General features: G+C 46.5%; 1 protein-coding gene across 4 annotated transcripts in view; it reads left to right on the forward strand.

The window, feature by feature from the left end:
* cdc42bpb (CDC42 binding protein kinase beta (DMPK-like)) overlaps positions 1 to 22,343 on the forward strand; it is an 86,351-nt gene that overhangs the window by 61,468 nt on the left and 2,540 nt on the right. For 2 of the 4 annotated variants that reach the window (XR_012984067.1, XM_076272958.1), the window contains exons 18-35: positions 140 to 288; positions 1,902 to 2,008; positions 2,195 to 2,274; positions 5,125 to 5,208; positions 5,682 to 5,759; positions 6,036 to 6,141; positions 6,619 to 6,755; positions 7,872 to 8,011; positions 8,369 to 8,450; positions 10,530 to 10,752; positions 11,031 to 11,093; positions 11,342 to 11,938; positions 12,878 to 12,975; positions 13,235 to 13,319; positions 15,573 to 15,693; positions 16,544 to 16,661; positions 19,378 to 19,486; positions 20,160 to 20,230. Coding sequence is in view for 3 of the 4 variants with exons in the window: in XM_076272958.1 (XP_076129073.1) it covers positions 140 to 288; positions 1,902 to 2,008; positions 2,195 to 2,274; positions 5,125 to 5,208; positions 5,682 to 5,759; positions 6,036 to 6,141; positions 6,619 to 6,755; positions 7,872 to 8,011; positions 8,369 to 8,450; positions 10,530 to 10,752; positions 11,031 to 11,093; positions 11,342 to 11,938; positions 12,878 to 12,975; positions 13,235 to 13,319; positions 15,573 to 15,693; positions 16,544 to 16,661; positions 19,378 to 19,486; positions 20,160 to 20,230 (2,448 nt within the window). In the remaining variant the exon portion in view is untranslated. Of the gene's footprint in view, positions 1 to 139; positions 289 to 1,901; positions 2,009 to 2,194; positions 2,275 to 5,124; positions 5,209 to 5,681; positions 5,760 to 6,035; positions 6,142 to 6,618; positions 6,756 to 7,871; positions 8,012 to 8,368; positions 8,451 to 10,529; positions 10,753 to 11,030; positions 11,094 to 11,341; positions 11,939 to 12,877; positions 12,976 to 13,234; positions 13,320 to 15,572; positions 15,694 to 16,543; positions 16,662 to 17,459; positions 17,652 to 19,377; positions 19,487 to 20,159; positions 20,231 to 22,343 lie in introns of all 4 variants that reach the window. The other 2 variants (XM_076272960.1, XM_076272959.1) reach the window with 2 other exon arrangements.

Raw genomic sequence — 22,343 nt, forward strand, 5'->3', positions numbered from 1 at the left:
ATGGCTTGTAAGGTGCAAATAGCAGATTCTATTTTCAACTAATGAGACTTGTCAACCATTGAGCATCTCTATGGTGGTCTCTGCGGAGATGTTGAGAGTATCTCTGCCATCCCATAACTCCCCGTTGTTATTGGCGCAGGACCCCTTGTGGAAGGTGCGTCGCAGTCAGAAGCTGGACATGTCGGCCCGTCTGGAGCTGCAGTCGGCGCTGGACGCAGAGATCCGGGCCAAGCAGCTGGTCCAGGAGGAGCTCCGCAAAGTCAAGGCGTCCAACATCGCCCTGGAGAGGTCAGGAGGCGACCCACAAACAGTCGAAATTTCAGATTTTTAAACTAACAAAAGTAGGGCTGAAACGATTCATCGAGTTACTCGAATAACTCGATTACAAAAATTACTCGAGGCAAAAACCCTGCCTCGAAGCCTCGTTAAATTCCTATGACGCGCACTATACGCGCAGGGATCTGATTGTTCCACACGGACCGTTGTTCAGGAAGCACACCACTAGCGCGTGAATTGTGATACATTCTGAATTTAGCTGGCGCGATGGCGGAGTCAAGATATCCATAAATGGCAGAGAATGTCTAAAGTTTTCAAGTAAAGTTTTGGGATCATTACATACTCAAAAAGGAAAAGAACAAGCATCTGAACCTAAATATCCACTCCATGCTGTTTCACCAAGCGTCAATAAAGTAGGCTAGGCTATTTATCAATCTATCTAGCCTATCTATCATATATCTATGTAGCCTATAGCCTACATTGATGTTGGCTGATTTTAATCACATACTGTATTTGTAGCGATGTCGTGATGGCTTGTTTAGCTTTGATGTTTTTAAGTAAGTAAACTAATTCACGTTCAATTGCAAGACAGTATGCCTAAAAAAGAACCCCTCACACACATGCATGCACCCTCATCTTTCCTCACGCACCGCACGCGTGCACACACACACACACACACACACACACACACACACACACACAGGTTGCTAGGTTACCATAGCAAATAGGCTCACCCCAGAAATTATTTTTTAGTAGCCTAATGGTAAAATTATTTGTTAGTAGCCTAATGGTAGGCTATGTTTTAGTAGCCTAATGGTAAAATTATTTGTTAGTAGCCTAATGGTAAATGCTGCAGGTGTAGAAATCTACATAAAACAGATATTTATGTTGATGTCAGGTCTAGATTACAGCATGAAACTTGTTGTAGGCTACATATTAATACATTAAATAGCTTTCCCTCTTCTCCCTCCCAGCACTTCACAACATAGTATGGACAGCTTTGTTCGCCCAGCTAAGTCATGCACAAGAGGCTGCAATTTTACAGAGAGCATTTTGAACATTATTTAATTGATGGCACTGGCACTTAAAAACACTAAATGGGTAAATTGCAATAAATGGGCTTAGTTTTGTAGCCTAATATTGGAGTTAGAATAAATACCTCTGTGCCAATTGCTTGATCATTTTACAGCTATGTCTTTTTCGTTATGCATTATGTGTTTTGGTTGTTTAAAAATGCAAAAGAAAAATTATCCGATTAATCGATCGATAAAGTGCTAGATTAATCGATTACAAAAATAATCGATAGCTGCAGCCCTAAACAAAAGCCTCAAGATCAAATTCACAACAAAAATACAATATTATTTTCTTACAAAACTACAAAAGCAATCAAGTTGATCCTGTGTCCTGACTGGTAGCACAAGAGTGCTAATAACAATCCTCAGGTTCACATACTAATAAGAACTGTATGTCTAGATTGCACTCTGCTTTGCTCTAGGTTAAATGAATATGTGTAAATGGTAAAATGTCTGTTCTAGTCTCCTTGATTCCGTTTTTATACTACAAGACATGCAGGATAGTCTGAGAAAGGTCTCTGGTGACCTTTGAACCTTTGTCTTGTCTCACAGCAAGCAGAAGGATCTGGAGGCCAAGATCAAGGAAATGGAGGAGCAGTTGGACAACCTGAAAAAAGACTTAGAGGAGAGCCGCTCACGATCCGACAAAGGTGACTTAGGTATTCAACTTGCTTGCAACAACTGGAAGAATTACATTACCTCGTTTTTTTTTTTTTTTGTCTGGTTCTTTTCACTTGTTGGAATTATGGATAGTGTCTACTCCAGTATCAATATATTAGCTTTACATGAAACTGCTTCTTTGGGCCAAATCTATATGTAATACTCTTATACACCATGACTCTTAGGCTTAAAGCTGCCTGACTTCCAGGACTCCATCTTTGAGTACTTCAACACTTCCCCTCTGGCCCATGACTTGACCTTCAGGGTAAGCGTGCCTCTCTCCTTAGCTTCTCATATCTCATTCAGAGCTAACCAGCTTTGTTTAATACGGGAATCCATTGCTCACACTTAAAGCAGCTATGCCAAGGCTGACATCTTCACAACTGTTTAGTCAGACAAGAGAGAGCCAATGCCACAGGGAAAAAACCCATTCGATAATATAAGGTCATTAGCAATCTTTTGCGATCGTGAACCTTACAGTGAGCTCTGAATACAGAGAATGCGTGCTCATTGACACTGAGTGTAAGCAATACTAATTCATCTGCAGTTAATGCTGTATACAAAAACAAATACCCTCTCAAATAATGAACTCTCAGTTTGTGTCAGGGATCAAAATACAAGAGGTTAAGTCCGAAAGGTCCCTGAGGCCTGTACAGTCAGAGCCATAGACAAAGCAAGTGCCAAATCAAAGAATGGAGGCTGAACGTCTCCGATGTATCAAACTGCATGAGGTTAAGCCCCAAAGGTCCCTACAGCCAGAGCAATATACAAATCTGTGCCCGCTCAGAGAAGAATGCTTGCTCCATGTCACAGAGGGATCAAACTGCACAAGGATAAGCCCGCAAGGTCACTGATCCTCTCTCCGTCACCTTACTGCCACTGAGACTTCAAAGCCATCAGACTGGATGGGAGTGACGAGAGCCTTCCTGCCCTCCCCGTCCGAATAAATCTGGCTCGGGTTACCCCCAGCCTCTTGGTAACACGATATCGCGGGCTTAGTCACAGCCAGGATCTGTGGGTAATAACCTCGGATTGAATTGAATCCCCTCCGGCAACAAGGGAGAGGAATGACACTCGACCGTGACCTAATAAGGTGTTTACCTCTTGTTGAACTATAGTGAACAGGTGAAAAGGCTGGAGGAGGAGTTAAAGTTTGGTGAAGTCTGAAGCTGATGTCAATCTGCTGAAAGTCTCCTTAGATGCTTTGAGACTTTGATTGACCCTCTTTTTCTTCTGTTAGAGTTGTAGAAGCAAACATAGGGTTTAAAGAACTTTAGAATCAGGGAGCTTGAGAGCCAAAAAAGGGGAAAACATTTGAGAAAGTGTGATGCTTATTTATTTTTGTCCTCCCATCTGTCATCCAAAAAAAGGATTCAGTCTCGTCCTCATCTGCGTCCTCTCTGCTAGCATTTTGGGAAGAAGTAAGTTCTGCTGTTCCAAGAGTCCCCTTCCCTGACTCTCTCCCTTTAACCCTGAAAGAGGCTGGTCTAAGCAGACAAAAAGGCCCGCCAGATGACTCCCTTGCCGTTTCCCTCAAAAGTTCATCCTTGCTCTCATTTTTCCTTGGCTTTTTTTTTTCCAGATGTAGCCTCAAGGCCAAATAAACAGACCTGCCGTGTCTGATTTTATTTAGCCCCAAAATTGGCAATTTTGAACCTTAGTTGCTTTACGGTAGCTGCTCCAAAATAGACACAGTGCTTTTTACATCAAAGATATTGCAGTATTTGATTGTTCACTTCCACTCTTGAGGGACCCTTCTTAAGCTCCCCGAACCTTTTTGTCTGCTTGCTGCCTTTTTCGTTTTTAATACACCCTATCCTCTCCCGATTCCTGCACCGCTAATGGTATGTGCTCAAGAGTTAGTGTAGGCCCCTCGTACCATCCGCTAGAGTCGTGCTCTCAGGATTAGCATACAATTAACTGCCAGCTCTGCCTTGCTAACCCCCCACGACAAAAAAAAAAAAAGCTAACGTCAATCATGTCATGCCTTAATCGTCTAGACCAGCGACGCACCAAGTCATGCTAGCTTTTAGAGATTAGCTGGAAAGCACTTGTCGCTAATGACTAATTAATTGAGAGAGCTATGCAGTCAGTCAATGAATTAGGGATTATGAAAAACCGACAGAGTCGATCAGAATATTGATGACCTCGACTGCTAAACCAGAAAGTGGCTCAGCGATGAATATGCAGCAGGCGCCCCAACAGAGATGATTAGCATAGTTTGACATTTCACAGTTCGGTCATGAATAAGCCTTTTGGATTTAACGTCCAAAAAATATTCTTTATGTGTGCTAACTTACCATACTTTTTTCCCCTTTTCTGATTGAAAAGTGATGGTAGGTTCCATCACAGGGGATGTGTACCAATTATTACTTATAATCAGTAGGGTTGAAGCCAAAGCAACTTTGCCTCCTACTAAAAAGCACTTCTGATTCAGCTGCAAGAGAGCTGCTATTAGATGCTTTATTTAAACGTGTTTGTTTCATTGGCTTCAAGTGATCATAAGAGTCATAATCAGAGTCTCTATATTGAATGAATGAATGAATTAATTAATTAATTGATGGATGAATGAATGGATAAATGGATGATTGAATGGATATTGCTGGAATGTGTTTCAAAGATGCAGGGGATGAAGAAATACAGTCGTTTTCACAAGATTAGTAAAAGATTTTCAGCTCATGTGGGTTCATGTATTGGCAACATCTTGTACATTAATGAGAGATCCGACTCTGAAAGTTGTAAACTGGGTTGGATTTGATTTTGGTAAGTATATTGCAGTAGAATTTCAAGCTCACCAACAGACCCCAATTTCTTTCTCCTACATCTGACGTGTGTGAAGTGTGTGTTTTAAACGTGTGTGTGATTGTCAAGAGTGTCATATGGTTTCATGTTGGTTTCTAGCGCCATCTGCTGGTATGTAGTCACACTTGATGTACCACATCTTGGAGACATTGTGTGGTTGGTGCTAGCTGAAGGATTATTGGTAACAACCTTGATCCATCTATCCATCCATCCATCCATCCACCCACCCACACACACTCTCAGCCAGCGCTCAATCAGTCTGTGTTCCTGTGCTGTGCTGGTTTCATACTCTTTCCCCTAACCCTCCCTCCAGACCAGCTCAGTCAGCGAGGTCGACGCCACGCCCCAGAAGTCGGACGTTCCCTCCTCCTCCCCTTCGGTCTCCTCGGAGCAGGAAGTGAGTGTCCGCCATCAACCTTCCTGCCCTCCATTCAATACTTCCTGTTTCTCCCCCAACCTCCCCCCTCTCCCCCATCGTGCTATTTCCACATCACATTCTTTGGGTTCCAAGGATGGCTTTGGGAAGTGTCAACTCACTTAGCGGTTGTATACTGTACATCCCTGCTCCCGAGTAGAAATGTGGCCTGCTTCCTGGGGATGAATGAAAGCTTGCACAATCACATCTTCAATAGAGAGGAGAACATACCTTAGAACCAAATCACATCCTCCCCTTAAGGGTCTAGAACGTAAGACAAGCTTTCACAATATTTACTACTCCCAGTGAATTGAACCTAACCCAGAGCCATACTTGTTTTCACGCAGTTAATGATTTGATGTTTTGATCACTGACCGGACATGTTGCATTCGTTGTGCGTGTGTGTGTGTGTTTTTTTCCTAATTTGTGCTAAAAATCAGGTGTGTCCCTTTCAGGAGCCTCCCAAGCTCCCGGCCGCCACCCCCCCTGCTCCGTCTCCCGCTTATCAGTCCTCTCTGCTGACCACACCAAAGGTATGACCACACACACCACATACAGAATCAAGTTGGTGTTATACTGTAATTATAGTACATGTTCAATATTTAATATATCTTGATTTGATCAGGATTTCTTGTACTGTTGCCATGTGTTACATTTGTCTGTTGCACTGCAAATAAATGTGTTCTGTTGTCAGACTGTGTAATATTCGGACATGATGTTAGCACTATAAATGTGTGATGTATTGGTTTGTTGTCTGTTAGCATGTGTGCTACTGCTAACCCACCGAGCTGTGTCTTCCATCTCCTCAGCCCAAAGCTCACCAGCTGAGCATCAAGACCTTCTCCAGCCCCACCCAGTGTACCCACTGCACCTCCCTGATGGTGGGCCTGATCCGACAGGGCTATGCCTGTGAGGGTGAGTACCGCGGCTGAGTTTCTGGCTACAGCTAATCTGCTTTAATATACAGTGAAAGTTGACTGGTATTTAGCAGACACTTTTATCCAGAGCGACACAGCCTCGCAATGGTGGATTCGGGAAACAAAGGGTGGGCTAATTGTTAGGCAGTGGTGATGCTGCTGCTCCACCATGACATATAAGCTACAGAGAGGAAACAAATTGAGAGATTGCCTGAAAGAGCCAGATTTGTAACTCCTCTCTGTAGCTGCAGCTTAGGTGTAGATATTCTGGAGATATATATACCGGTGTGTGTGTGTGTGTGTGTGTGTGTATATATACACATACATACACATATACATACATACACACACACACACACACACAGTGTGTGTGTATATATATATATATATATATATATATATACACATATATATATATATATATATAACCCATCACCAATTCACCATATAATGCATCCATCTCTCTGTTCTGCAGTGTGCTCCTTCATCTGCCATGTGTCGTGTAAGGATAACGCCCCGCTGGTGTGCCCCATACCCCCAGAGCAGGCCAAGAGGCCCCTGGGCATCGATGTCCAGAGGGGCATTGGAACAGCCTACAAGGGCTTCGTCAGGGTAAGAGAGACATCACGTTGGCAGGAAGAAAATGTCATTGCACTCCTAAAATAGGCTTTCCTTCATGTATCTTTTATCTTAGTGTATAATTGATTAGTTAATCTTAGTTTGGTGGTGTGTTTTTGCGGTTCTTATATTGTAAAACCTAATTTTAAAAGTAATTTTTCCTCTTGGTTGTCTAGGCAGTGGAATAGAAGTATAACTCTATGTTCTGGTTGAAGCACATAATAAGACCCTAGTTGGATTGTGTTTCTGATTCCTGATGCAGATTCCTTAAATGATGTAGATGGAAAGAGAACCGTGTGTATAGTAGAACCACACATCATGGAAAGAGAACCGTGTGTATGGTAGAACCACACATCATGGAAAGAGAACCGTGTGTATGGTAGAACCACACATCATGGAAAGAGAACCATGTGTATGGTAGAACCACACATCATGGAAAGAGAACCATGTGTATAGTAGAACCACACATCATGGTTATTGACGTGCTTATTGATTCTAGCCCCTGTTGCAGAAAACCAGTCTGGTTTTCTGGTCTTCTCAGCTGGGTCCGTCCACTAAGGAAAAGTGCTATCGATTGGTCACTGAACCTTGCCATGTGACACCAAAGTGAAATTGAGTGTTGAAGGACGGTAACTACACCCTGAAGGTCATATCAGGGCACTCAAAATGATACTGGTCAAGTATGATTCACTGGCTCAGGGTCAACAGGTAGAGCAAAGGTCATGGGTTTAATTGAGGAACTCTCCTTCTAAGAGAGAATGAACTTGGACTTTTACAACCTGATAAACATGTACTGAAATTTACAAAGGACATGTTTGCTAATGGACGTGTTCGCTAGATAAGTACATGCTAATATTCACACACCTAACCTGACCTGATGGTCTATACTGTAAAGGATGATCTATACTGAAAAGGTCTGATCATCTATACTGAGAACGACTGAAGGCAATCATGTTTGCCAAATGATTCAGTTGCAGTGTCCACACATGTGAATAAGAGAGTGCACCTCTTTTGCGTAGGACTCTGGACCGTTTGTCAGATGACGGAGTCTTATGTGTGTGTGTGTGTCTGTTTAATTTAAGTGTGTGTGTGCGTGCGTGTGTTCCCCAGATCCCCAAACCCACTGGAGTGAAGAAGGGTTGGCAGCGGGCCTACGCCGTGGTGTGTGATTGCAAGCTCTTCCTGTACGAGGTGCCCGAGGGAAAGTCCACCCAACCCGGCGTGATGGCCAGCCAGGTCCTCGACCTGAGGTCAGCTCAGGACATGGCACACTCGCGCTCACTCACTCCACACACGCACACATGCTCACAATTACACACTCACCCACCCACCACATACTGTACACACACTCACAGTCACACTTTCTAACACACTTACTAACATACTCAATCTGACACATACGAACAGTGCAGCCACACTCATACTTACATTCACACTCAAACACATTCACACACAAACCTGCACACAATGCACATTGTACAAATGCAGCTGTTGTTTAGTCTAATATGTTTGGTGACTTGGAAAACACCATAGTGGGTATCCACGTGCCAAGTCTTGGTCTCAGTCACTGTGTGCTAATTGTTTTTGTGTCTGTCTTTGTTTACCAGAGATGAGGAGTTCTCTGTGAGCTCAGTCCTGGCCTCTGATGTGATTCATGCCACACGCAAAGATGTCCCCTGCATATTTCGGGTAAGCTCTCAAGCATTTCCTGTCTCGACAGAGCTCGTCTGTGACTACCAAGACCTCACATGACCTAAAAATGGCAATCTCTCTCTCCCTCCCTCCCCTCTCTCTCTCTTCCTTTCTTCCCCCACATTTCCCCCCTCTCACCCCCATCTCTCTTACCCATTCTCTCTATCTCTCTATCTTTTTGCCCTCTGTTTCCTGTTTTCCCTCCTTTCACATCCTTTCATTCCCTCCCTCCTTTCCTTTTGCTCACCCTTTCTCCCCCATCCCTTCCCCCACTTCTTCTCCCTCTCGTCCCCTTCTCTCCCCCTCGTCTCATTCTCTCTCTCTCCCCCTCGTCTCATTCCCTCTCTCTTCCCCTCGCTCACCTTGTCACCTTCTCTCTCCCCCTTTCCTCCTGCTCTTCATCTCATTCACTCACTCTTCCCCTCGTCTCATTCTCTCTCTCTTCCCCTCGTCTCATTCCCTCTCGCTTCCCCTCGCTCACCTTGTCACCCTCTCTCTCCCCCTTTCCTCCTGCTCTTCATCTCATTCTCTCTCCCCCTTTCCTCCTGCTCCTCATCTCATTCACTCACTCTTCCCCTCGTCTCATTCTCTCTCTCTTCCCCTCATCTCATTCCCTCTCTCTTCCCCTCGCTCACCTTGTCACCTTCTCTCTCCCCCTTTCCTCCTGCTCTTCATCTCATTCTCTCTCCCCCTTTCCTCCTGCTCTTCATCTCATTCACTCACTCTTCCCCTCGTCTCATTCTCTCTCTCTTCCCCTCGTCTCATTCCCTCTCTCTTCCCCTCGCTCACCTTGTCACCCTCTCTCTCCCCCTTTCCTCCTGCTCTTCATCTCATTCTCTCTCCCCCTTTCCTCCTGCTCTTCATCTCATTCCCTCTCTCTCCCCCTTTCCTCCTGCTCCTCATCTCATTCTCTCTCTCTCCCCCTCGTCACCTTCTCTCTCCCCCTTTCCTCCTGCTCTTCATCTCATTCTCTCTCCCCCTTTCCTCCTGCTCTTCATCTCATTCTCTCTCCCCCTTTCCTCCTGCTCTTCATCTCATTCCCTCTCTCTCCCCCTTTCCTCCTGCTCCTCATCTCATTCTCTCTCTCTCCCCCTCGTCACCTTCTCTCTCCCCCTTTCCTCCTGCTCTTCATCTCATTCCCTCTCCCCCTTTCCTCCTGCTCTTCATCTCACTCTGGCTTCATACATGCCTCCTTCTCTTTCTTCTTTGCTCTCCCTCTAACCCCCCTTCTCTCTCTCTTTCTCTCTCACTCACTCTGTCTCTATATATATCTTTCCTTCTGCTTCCTGTTTCCCTCCTTTCACATTCTCTCATTCCTTACCTCCCTCCCTTTTGTTCATTATTTTCATATTTCTCTCTTCTCCCTCCCTCCATTTCTTCCACTCTCTCTCTCCGTCATCACCTTTACTCCCTTCCCTCCTTTTTTTTCTCCTTCTACCCCTTTTTCCTCCTCCTCCTCCTCCCCCTCTCCGTCCTTCACTCCTTCACTCTGTATTCCTCTCACTTCTCTCTCTACCCCCTCCCTCCACCTATCTACCTCACCATCTTTCACTCCTTTCCCACCTTCAATCTGTACCATCCCTCCTCTCTCTCCTCTCCTCTCCCTGCCTCCCTCCTCCTAACCCCCCCTCCACTCTCTCTCCTCTCCTCTCCCTACCTCCCTCCTCCTAACCCCCCCTCCCTCTTTCCTCCTAACCCCCCCTCCACTCTCTCTCCTCTCCTCTCCCTACCTCCCTCCTCCTAACCCCCCCCTCCCTCTTTCCTCCTAACCCCCCCCTCCACTCTCTCTCCTCTCCTCTCCCTACCTCCCTCCTCCTAACCCCCCCCTCCCTCTTTCCTCCTAACCCCCCCCTCCACTCTCTCTCCTCTCCTCTCCCTGCCTCCCTCCTCCTAACCCCCCCTCCACTCACTCTCCTCTCCTCTCCCTACCTCCCTCCTCTCCTTCACCCACCCATCATTATTCCTCCTCTCCCTCCCTCTCTTCCTTTCTCCCTTCATCTCTTCCTCCCTCTCCTCCTCCCTCCCTCTCTTCCTCCCTCTCCTCCTCTCTCTTCCTCCTCCTCCCCCCTCCTCCAGGTGACGTCGTCTCTGCTGAGTTCCCCGGTGGGGGTGCGGGCCGTGTCGCTGCTGGTGCTGGCTGAGAGCGAGGCGGAGAAGAGGAAGTGGGTGGGCATCCTGGAGGGCCTGCAGAGCATCCTGGCCAAGAACCGCCTGCGCAACCGCGTGGTGCACGAGCTGCTCGAGGCCTACGACAGCAACCTGCCCGCCATCAAGACCATGCTTTCCGCCGCCGTTGTCGGTACGCAGTGACCACACCGCACAGCGCAGTGCGTTGTATATGTCACAGAACAACAATAAACATTAAAAGGAACTGTCAGCATAGCAGCATTTCTGTCAGGGGCGTATGAATAGGTGTTTATACTCTAGCGACTGCACAGCACAGCGTGTTTGTTTGTGTGCTCTTGCAGACACTGATAGATGTGTTTATTACAACCCTACTTCACCTACAGACATAATTATGTATGTGCGCGCGCAAATGAAAGAGTGTCGCCCCTCACCCCTCTTTCACCTCCTCAGATCGAGAGCGCATTGCCCTGGGCACAGAGGAAGGCCTGGTTGTGGTGGAGGTGACCAGAGATGGTGTGTACATCATGTTTATGCCCTTGCTAATGCCTCATAAGCTTTCATATATTAGTACATGTTCTTGGTTACTAAACACTAAAACATATATAAAAACATATATAAAACTTGTCTATAGTAAGTACGAAGGCTAAATCTCTAACCCCTACCCTTCTCCTCTTCTTCCTCTATTTCTCCCTCCTTTTCCTCTTTCTACTCCTCCGTCATTTTCTCCTCCTCGCAATCCTCCTCTTCCTCCTGGTCTGCAGTGATCGTGCGCGCGGCCGACTGTAAGAGGGTCCAGCAGATCGAGCTCATCCCCAAAGAGAAGATGGTGGCGCTCCTGTGCGGCCGCAACCGCCACGTGCACCTGCACCCGTGGGGGGCGCTGGAGGGCACCGAGGGCACCTTCGACATCAAGCTGACCGAGACCAAGGGCTGCCAGGCGCTGGTGACCGGCACTCTCCGCCCCGGCGGCCCCGCCTGCCTGCTGGCGGCGGTCAAGCGCCAGGTGCTGTGCTACGAGATCACGCGCGCCAAGCCGCACCACCGCAAGCTGTGGGAGGTGCAGGCGCCCGGCACCGTCCAGTGGCTGGGCATGGTGCGCGAGCGGCTGTGCGTGGGCTACCCGTCGGGCTTCGCGCTGCTGGCGCTGCAGGGCGAGTCGTCGCCCGTCAGCCTGGTGAGCCCCGGCGACCCGTCGCTGGCCTTCCTGGCGCAGCAGCCGCTGGACGCGCTCCACGCCATGGAGGTGGGCGCCAACGAGCTGCTGCTCTGCTTCAGCCAGCTGGGCATCTACGTGGACGCGCAGGGCCGGCGCTCGCGCACGCAGGAGCTCATGTGGCCCGCCACACCGCTAGCCTGCAGTAAGTACACACACACACACACACACACACACACACAGACAAGCACTTACGCAGACCGTTTACACTTGTACACTAGCCTGCAGTAAGTACACACACACACACACACACACACAGCCTGCAGTGTGTGCACTCTTGCACACACACTAATTCACACACAACCTACTTACACACAGGAAGAGCTTATGTCACCCGCCACACACAGGCACCCACACATGCAGTGCAGTACACACCACACACACACATGAACAAATACACATACTCTATGTCTATGTAGCGATACATGTTTTGTACCTGTGTGTTATAGTACTCAAGTGTGTGTGTGTGTTTTGTGCAACGGTTAGTGGGGAGGTCCTCTCCATTGTTTTAATTTGCCCAGGTGAAGCTTGAAGAGACCCATGTTGGTCTTCACTGGTGAAGACTGAGAAAAGATGGAGGGATTTGAAGAAAGGCAGAATGGAGGAATGATGGAGGGATGTGAAGAAAGGCAGAATGGAGGAAAGATGGAGGGATGTGCAGAGAGGCAGAATGGAGGAAAGATGGAGGGATGTGAAGAAAGGCAGAATGGAGAGAGAGAATAGTGAGAGAGGGGCACAGTCAGGAAGTAGCGAGAGCTCAAGAGCCGGCTTCCCATACAGGGATTAAGCCTAGTCCTAGTCCCAGACTAAACGCTTTTTCTCATTGGAGATGGCCACTAAAGTTCTGTTTTAGTCCAGGGCTAAACTTAATCCATGTACTGAGGACACTGGCCCATAGTGTTCAAAGTGCTTTATTCTTAGAAGATGCACACAAGAATGTAAAATGCCAGGTTGAGATGTGTGCTATGCCTTGTAATTGAAGTGACTATCAGTCATGTGTGTGTGTGTGTGTCTTTCTGTGCGCCCTGCTGAGAACCAGAATGTTTTTGTGCGGTTCCCTGACTGCCTGTTCTCCCTGTTCCAGGTTCCAACTCCACCTACCTGACCGTGTACAGTGACTACGGAGTGGACGTGTTTGATGTCCACACCATGGAGTGGGTCCAGACCATCTCCCTGAGGAAGGTGAGCATCAGCCAACAATGCCTGTGGTCTTTCAAGAGTTTGGGTGTAAAAAATCTTGTTTTTTAACTTGTCATAAGCATCAGTCTAACACTGGCATTATTGTCATCGTGGGTGTGTGTGTGTGTGTGTGTGTGTGTGTGTGTGTGTGTGTGTGTGTGTGTGTGTGTGTGTGTGTGTGTGTGTGTGTGTGTGTGTGTGTGTGTGTGTGTGTGTGTGTGGGTCTACTGATGGGTATACTGACGGTGGTGTCTCTCTCTAGATCCGACCTCTGAATGTGGAGGGCAGTCTGAACCTGCTTGGCACTGAGCAACCACACCTCATCTACTTCAGCAACAACTCACCAGGTACAGTACACACACACACACACACACACACACACACATACTCCGACACCATTCGCATGCTGGCTTTGCTCACTTGTACTCCCGTCATACATGCATACAGTATTCACATAGCACACATACCCTGGCATTATACAGCGTTTTAGTAAAAAAGGAAGTCCCTGATCAGCCACAGTCACACACTCCTCAGTAGTGTTGTACTCTCTATACCAGAAGCGCACCAGCTGCACACATGTGGTCTTAATGGGCATAATCGGTCTCAGTTCTATTGCCTGTTTGTATTCTCATCCAGTCCATATTTAAGCCAACATCCCCAATGCACAAATCCAGCCAACCCAGCCAGCCTTCCCTTTTTATTGTGTCCTACTCAAATCCCCACTCTGCCATTAGTAAGCACTCGAGACGGCCTCGCCTCTCCTCTCCTCTCCACCCCACCCCACCCCACCCACCCCGCTTCACTATGGCTGCAGTGTAGTCTGGTCCAGATCTCTGGTTTGGCCCTTCAGACACACACGGTAGCCTCTCTCTCTCTCTCTCTCTCTACCTCTCCCTCTTCCTCTCTCCCTCTCTCTCTCCCTCTCTCCCCCTCCCTCTCTCTCTCTCCTGACTGGTGGCTGGCTGGCTGTTTTCGCTGGCTGGCTGTCTCTCCTCCTCCTCCTCATCCTTACCCAACACATTTCCTCTAAGCTCTTGGCCGATGGCCCTGCAGATAAAGGTGCCTCTGTTTGGTTTAAACCCAAGTGACCTCATTCATCAACTGTGTGTGTGTGTTTGTGGTGTGTGTGCGTAGCCAAGAAGGGTCTAGGAGTGTGCGTACACACAGACACACACACACACGTAAAAAACACACAAGTGACACCTACACAACCACACAGACATACACATACTCACACAGAATGAGTTGAATTAGACCACTGTACATTCTGGACTGATCTTTATTTTTTCGTTGTGTTTCCCGCTCTCTTTCCTGCTCGTCTCCCCTTTCTCTGTCTTTCTTTACTCCTCTCTTACTCCTCTCTTTCTCTTACTCCTCTCTTACTCTTTCTCTTACTCCTCTCTTACTCCTCTCTTACTCCTTCTCTTACTCCTTCTCTTACTCCTCTCTTACTCCTCTCTTACTCCTCTCTTACTCCTCTCTTACTCTTTCTCTTACTCCTCTCTTACTCCTCTCTTACTCCTCTCTTACTCCTCTCTTACTCTTTCTCTTACTCCTCTCTTACTCCTCTCTTACTCCTCTCTTACTCTTTCTCTTACTCCTCTCTTACTCCTTCTCTTACTCCTTCTCTTACTCCTCTTACTCCTCTCTTACTCCTCTCTTACTCTTTCTCTTACTCCTCTCTTACTCCTCTCTTACTCCTCTCTTACTCCTCTCTTACTCTTTCTCTTACTCTTCTCTTACTCCTCTCTTACTCCTCTCTTACTCCTCTCTTACTCCTCTCTTACTCTTTCTCTTACTCTTCTCTTACTCCTCTCTTACTCCTCTCTTACTCCGCTCTTACTCTTTCTCTTACTCTTCTCTTACTCCTCTCTTACTCCTCTCTTACTCTTTCTCTTACTCTTCTCTTACTCCTCTCTTACTCTTTCTCTTACTCCTCTCTTACTCCTCTCTTACTCCTCTCTTACTCCGCTCTTACTCTTTCTCTTACTCTTCTCTTACTCCTCTCTTACTCCTCTCTTACTCCTCTCTTACTCTTTCTCTTACTCTTCTCTTACTCCTCTCTTACTCCTCTCTTACTCCGCTCTTACTCTTTCTCTTACTCTTCTCTTACTCCTCTCTTACTCCTCTCTTACTCCTCTCTTACTCTTTCTCTTACTCTTCTCTTACTCCTCTCTTACTCCTCTCTTACTCCTCTCTTACTCCTCTCTTACTCCTCTCTTACTCTTTCTCTTACTCTTCTCTTACTCCTCTCTTACTCCTCTCTTACTCCTCTCTTACTCCTCTCTTACTCTTTCTCTTACTCTTCTCTTACTCCTCTCTTACTCCTCTCTTACTCCTCTCTTACTCTTTCTCTTACTCTTTCTCTTACTCTTCTCTTACTCCTCTCTTACTCCTCTCTTACTCCTCTCTTACTCCGCTCTTACTCTTTCTCTTTTTCTCTGTTCCTTCCCACTGTTGCTCCTCTTCTTTCTTCTGTGCATCTCACCATATCTCTCTCTCTTTCTTCCGCTCACTTTTCTCTCTCCGCCTTTTCCACTCTCTCATTCCCACTCGTCCTCCTACTCATCCCTCCTTCTCTTTCCCCTCCCGGGGCGCAGAGGGCTGTGAGCTGTCCATCCCCGAGACGTCGGAGAACAGCAAGAAGCTGATGGTGCGCACGCGCAGCAAGAGGAAGTTCCTCTTCAAGGTGCCCGAGGAGGAGCGGCTGCAGCAGAGGAGGTGAGAGGGCGTCGCCGCGGCAACACCACGCCTCCCCCGGAGGGTCACAAAGCAACACAGTGTAGTTCTTTGCGAAATTGAGTTGCTACATTTTTTTTTATTATTATTTTAAATAATAAAAATAAGTTTTTATATATTTAAAAAAAAGTTTTTATTATTAATTCACATTGACCATACCCAACAAGGGAGAATGAGGGACGTGTTCTAGACCAATGTCCAGCACTAACGAGACAGCTGCTGCCCTGGTGGCATCCATGTTCTTCCCAAAAAGACTACAAACCCCAGCGTTCGCGCTAGCAACTAATTCGTAGCTGTTGTACGGGTGGGCGTACGAGATTTACGAGTGAAATGGAAAATGCCATTATTCCTTAAACTGGAAATCCGTCTGGTTTTTATGTTGTGTCCGTTTTATTTACATTGTAAGTGCAGTCTCAGCAGGCAGACAGAAAAATATAAAAGTTTGCTTTTATATGGCTTAGGATATGTCAAGCACTGTCTACCGCCACATTAAAGTCAATACAACGCAGCTTCGGCCGAAAATAGAAAACCGTATTTCTGAATAGAGTTGTTTTGGGGACGCCCATTGTTCACTGGAGAATATCGTACATAGGCAAAAACAGTGCTTGTAGTACCTCCAAAATAATTGGAATAAAAAAATAACTTTTGACCATGCTTTATCTATTTATAAGGCTCTGCTTGAAAGGAGCTAAGGACAGAGCTTGAAAGGACAGTTCCACTGGGCTCACAACCATCTCGTGTTCTATGTGTAAGATAAGATCCTTGACCACTGGCACTTCCACCTCCTAATAGCAGTTTTAATTGGTTGTGTTTGTTTTGCTTTGTATTTCAGAGAGATGCTCCGAGACCCCGAGCTGAGGTCCAAGATGATCTCCAACCCGACCAACTTCAACCACGTGGCGCACATGGGACCAGGGGACGGCATGCAGGCCCTCATGGACCTGCCTCTGGTAATGGATTCCTCTTATTCCTATTCCCTGTTGAGAAACTGGCACCAGCCAGGTGCTGTTGCTTTGAGCCATAATGGCCACTTCAAATGACAACCCCCAAGCAAGAGCCAAAATGGCTGACAGCTGCACCCCTCTGAAAAATGATGCACTCAGCTGGGTTGTAATGGTATACACATAGACCTCCACCCTCACCTCCTTTGAACCTTCTCAGCATGACTTTCCTCCTTTTTTTGGATGCCATTTTCCCACTCCCTTTGATTATTACCCTTCTCCCACCTCTCCTGCAAGACACACAGACCTTCTTTCCTCACTCTCTCCTCCCACAATCTCTCCTTTTCTCCTCTTCAACCCCTTTCTCTTCTCCATTTCCCTTTCCCTCCACCTTCCGTGTCTTCCTCCTCCTTTTTCTGTCTTTCTCTCTTCTTTCTCTCTTCCCCCTCTTCTTTCTCTTCCTCCTTTTCTTTATATCCTTCTCTTTCTCTCTGCCCTCTCTTCTTTTTCTCTTCCTCCTCCTCTTCCTCTCTCTCTCTTCCTTTCCTCCTTCCCTTCTCTCTGCCCTCTTTCCTATTGTACACCATATTTCTCTCCCCCTCTTCCTCTCTGTGCCTCTACCTCTTTTTTGCTCTTCCCTTTTTCTCTCCTTTCTCACTCCTCATCCTCCTCCTCTCTGTGCCTCTAACCTCTCCTACACTCCTTTTCTTCTCTGCCCCCCCACCCCCGCCCCCCCACACACACTTTCTTCTCTCCGTCCGTCCGGCTCTTCGCCTCTCTCTCTCTCTCTCTCTGGGGCTGCAGCAGCCGAGTGAGTCTCCCTCCCCCTCCTCCTCCCGCCACCACGCCCTGATCTCCCCGCCGACCAACTTTGAGCACGTCTACCACCTGAGCTGTGCCTCGGCCGGGCTCTACCTGCAGAAGGAGCCGTCCTCGCAGACGAGCCTGCCGCAACTCTCCTCCTCTTCCTCCTCTCCCTCCACCTCCTCCCTGGGAAGGGTAGGCCCGCATACCCTCCACCCCAAAGCGCCCCACTTGAACCCTCAAACCTCAACATCTCCCCTCCCCTCAATGGGGCCCTCAGATACAACGCCTCAACAGCACAACTGGGCTCTGATGACCATTATTTCCAAAACGAAATATCTTCAGTGAATGGACAAAACGATAACATTGATATGTCATCAATCAAACAGCTAAATGATTAGTCGAGAAAATCAATCAACAGATTAATTCGACTTTGAAAATAATCGTTAGTTGCAGCCCAAGCTGCTTTGTATCTGAAAGGGCCTCTACACTACTGCCTATAGGCCTACCTCTTTACTTCCCTTTCTATCTGTCACTTTTTCCCCATCAGTCTCAAGTCTCTTCTATCTCTCCTTCCCACCAGTCCCACCCTCTTTGTCATACCATTACAGCTTTCCCTATGTGTGTGGGTTGTCGGTAGGTGATCTGTGTCTCCCCCCAGAGTGTTTGGTTATTGCTGCTCAGCTTATGCTCTGTGTTAAGCAATCATACACCTCCCATGGACGCAGCGTGTCTCGGTTTAAATTGTCTGTTTGTGCCCATAGATTAACAATTACAACAGGTGGACTTCATGAGTCTAATAATGGGAGTGTTTATACTTGAAAATGCTTCTTGGATAATCTGACCACAACTGGACAGCACTAAATACAGTACAAGTATAAGCGACCACCAAGACGCAATGTGATTTGATCACTCAAACCATTTGCTGAGGTGGTCTGGTCCACTATTGACCACATATCTTTTGAAACATGTAACACTAATATGTACTGATGCATCTCCAATAACGCTAATGAATATGCGTAGCCAGTAATGAAATCTAAACGCAAGCTTGGCAGTAACATCTCTGACTATACACCTTGGATACATGTGTAAACCTTGATGTGTCTCGACTGTCAATTTGAGATCAAATCGCCACAGGTGCATTTTAAACAAGAGTATGAACATGCTCTCAGTCTTCCTGATTCTTCTATAGAGCAGGGTTCCCACTGGTCATGGATTATCATGGAAGTCTATTCCAGACATGGAAAGTCAGGGAATTTTAGCTTTTTTGGGGCTAAGTCTTGGACTATCAGGGAATTTTGTTGTGGCAGTTTAAAATGGCCTGTACTTGCCAACATACATTAATACAAATATATTTTCATGCAGAATTGGTGTATATCTGGTTATTACTGCTTGCTTGAGTAGATGTGGTTAGCTCGACTTTATTCATCTCCCGCTCTAAAAAAGTAAAAGATTCTTGAACGCTATGCGACTCCTGAAATATTTGGTCTATATATTATACCATTCATTATATTGTAGGTCATGGAAATTATTTTTTTTGTCAGGGAAAAGTCATGGAATTTTACATTTGACTTAAAGTGGGAACCATGATACAGATTTCTCCATCATGTGTGGTAGCATAGCTCCAATACATCGGTGCTGGGGAGGACCAGGTGGGTTTCAGCCAGCTTTAGGGGGATCCAGCACAACCCTGCCAAATCTGCAGCGCTGTCCAGTCAACAAGAGAGAGCAGCAAGAGTAAATGTCCAGTCATGTGTTGTTACATCCTCTGTGGGCCAATTTGCTATTTGTTTGTCTATGTTTATGTTGTCTTTCAAATGTTTGTAAATAGCATGAGTACTGTACGGATCACACTGTGCTGCTGTGTGTGTGTCTGTGTCTCACTTACTATACTGTTGCGTATATCTGTGTATCGGTACAGAGTGTGATGCACTCTTCCCAGGACGACGCAGCCAAGGATAAGCCTCGTCCACTCTCCACCATCTCCCGACAGCAGAGGAGCAAGAGCCACATCACACGCACCGCTTCTGGTGAGACAAACACGCACAACACGCGCACACACCCACACACACCCACACACACACACACACACACACACACCCACACACACACACACACACACACACACACACACACACACACACACACCCACACACACGCACGCACGCACGCACGCACGCACGCGCACCCGCACCCGCACGCGCACACACACACACACACACACACACACACACAGTGCCTTTGGTGAGACACTCAGACACACACCACACTCACATCCTCTGGTGAGATGCAGACACACACAGACACACACAGACACACACAGACACACACAGACATTCAAGTGTACACATGTAGAGTGTTCAGAACTCAAGCCTTAAAAGACCACTTCTGCTAAGACATACACACACTCGCACCACACCACACTCCACACACACACACACACCACACACTCACACCACACACTCTCACATGCACCACACACACACGCACCACACACACTGCCTTTGGTGAGACACTCACAGACGCTCAGCACACACACATCCACATTCTCAAACCTTGAAACCTAAAAGACTGCATTTGAGAATATATTTAAGGTGTAAGTGTGACTATATGATTTGTGTGTGTGTGTGTGTGTGCGCGTGCGTGCATTTGAGAATATATCAAATGTGTATATGTGTGTGTGTTTTTGTGATTGCTCTGCAGGAGGAGGTGACTTTGTAGGCGCTGGCTCGTCCCGTAATATATCTGACCCAGACGCTGACTTTGATAGAGAGGTGAGTGTGTAATTCTCCCCAGTCCCACTGGGTGGCACTGTCTCAGCCAGTGTTTGTATATACGCCATCAAAACACCCACTCCCTCGTTTGAGAGCATTGTTGCCTGTAGTCATTTAGCAGATACTTTTATCTAAGGCAACTTAGTAATTGCCTGTCTGAATATTCATTCCTAATGTGTAACAAACCCATGACCAGCTACAGGAACTCAGGTAGGACAAACAGAGCTCAGAGAGGTTTGGGCAGAGGAGAGATTTTGTCCCACTTCTAAGAGTGAGAGCCAGTACACAGAGTGGCCTAGTCATGTCAGTGGGCCCCAAGTGATTCAGCAGGAGCAGGGAGTTTTATCAATTTTAAATGCCCTAAAAGTGACAAGTTTTTTTTTTTTCCTTCTCATTTCCTCCTGAAACCTTTTGCGTCTGCTTTAACTTTTCCTCCTGTTCTGTCGCCTTCCCCATATACCGTAAAACTTCAAATAATCGCCGAGTACCTAAGAGACGCCTGTCTCTTTTAAACGCCTGGCGTGGCTACAGGTTTGGGTTAAAGGCCGGTCTCCAGTAGAGGCCTGGTCTGTTTTTTAGTTTCGGGTTGTATTTAATCTTCTAAAACCCGTCAGATCGTCTGTTTAAAGATTCGCAATGACACGAAACCGTTACAGAAAGGAGGTTACAGCAGTGTGAATTAGATGTTGCATGTCGTTACAAGCCGTCGCAAAGCATTCACATGTCTGGTCACAGTTGCAAGGTTTTAGAATGTTGCATCAAGTTGCTGCTCATCTCGTTGCGAATCTTGGGTGTGATTTGGGCTTAAGTATGGCGCAGACTGCGCACGTCATGATTAGATGGCATTAAAAGACTGCGGTGGGGAAAAGCTAGAGTTCCAAATTGTATAACTTTTTTTCCAATATGAACTATGCCTATATGTCCGACTTCGTCATTGTTCAATTTATCCCTTGTGTTTAAAATTTGCGGATAGGCCGATGGTAAGCTTGTTTTTATGCTGGCAACAAAACCAGAACGGTTCGCGAACGTTATTCTTTATTCTAAATGCCATGGCGATAAAGAGAAAGAAGTCAGAAAAGGAATATACCTTAGACTAGGCTATATTAGAGCCCGTCTACATACATTCTCTGGCTATATAACCTATTGAAATAGGTTAATGATGTAAAGTCAAGTGCGCTTCTATGGGACTTGTGTGCACAGTTTTTATTGATGAGTCGGAATGGCAAGTGCTGTGCATAGTTGCAGTGGAATGTGGCTGCCCAGGGCATTATAAAACTTCTCACTCTTAGACCTACTCATACACGGCGGTGAAATGGCGTATTTAGCTGTCTAAATTCGAATCATATGCTGGGGGAGAAATCGTCGGACATCCATGATTATTTTGTTATTCAGCACCCCTGGTCAAAAATATGTTCCCGCGCGCCTGGAAGTAGGCTATGATTTGAATGTAGACGGGAGAAACATTATGGTTCATGCTCTCTCATGCTGTTTCATTCGTGCCGAAAAGGAGGGAGAATTGAACATTAAGCACGTTCCACTTTTGCATAAATAATTCCTAAACGGTTTTGGTCAGGGCTGATAATGCAACCGTATTTGACAAAGGACCGATATAGGCTATTTGCTAGTGACAAAATATGAGCTTTCAGTGTGATACAATCTCTTTGTAGGTTTAATTAAAACGTGTTTCATCTCTTCTGGCTATCCCCGCTATTTGGATCTTACTGTATCTCACTCAATGAACAACATCTCAACACTAAATGAATGATGATCCTTAATTGTCATCAGATAGCCTAGTCATATAGGTAGACATTCAGTGTGTTTGAAATAATTAATTCGATAATATTTTCCATCTTTGCAGAGGAAAAGTTTTATGTAAAGGGAATTAAAGGCCTGTCTCATATAGACGCCTGTCTCTAATACTAGCCGGTGCAGTTTGGCGATTTGGGAAAATAAAAGCCCGGGATATTATTTGGAGTTTTACGGTAGTTTCTCTCTGTCTGTGTGTCTGTATATTGCTCTTCTTTTTTCTGTCCATCATTGTCGTTCCCTGGCTCCCATTCTTCTTCATCCCCTCTTTGTCTCCCCCTCTCATGTTTTCTTTCGCATTCTCTGT

The sequence above is a fragment of the Alosa pseudoharengus genome, unplaced genomic scaffold, assembly GCF_046254945.1.
Source record: "Alosa pseudoharengus isolate Yale_2024_CS ecotype anadromous, Long Island Sound unplaced genomic scaffold, YU_APseudo_1.1 YU_APseudo_1.1_scf_7, whole genome shotgun sequence".
Taxonomy (NCBI): domain Eukaryota; kingdom Metazoa; phylum Chordata; class Actinopteri; order Clupeiformes; family Clupeidae; genus Alosa; species Alosa pseudoharengus.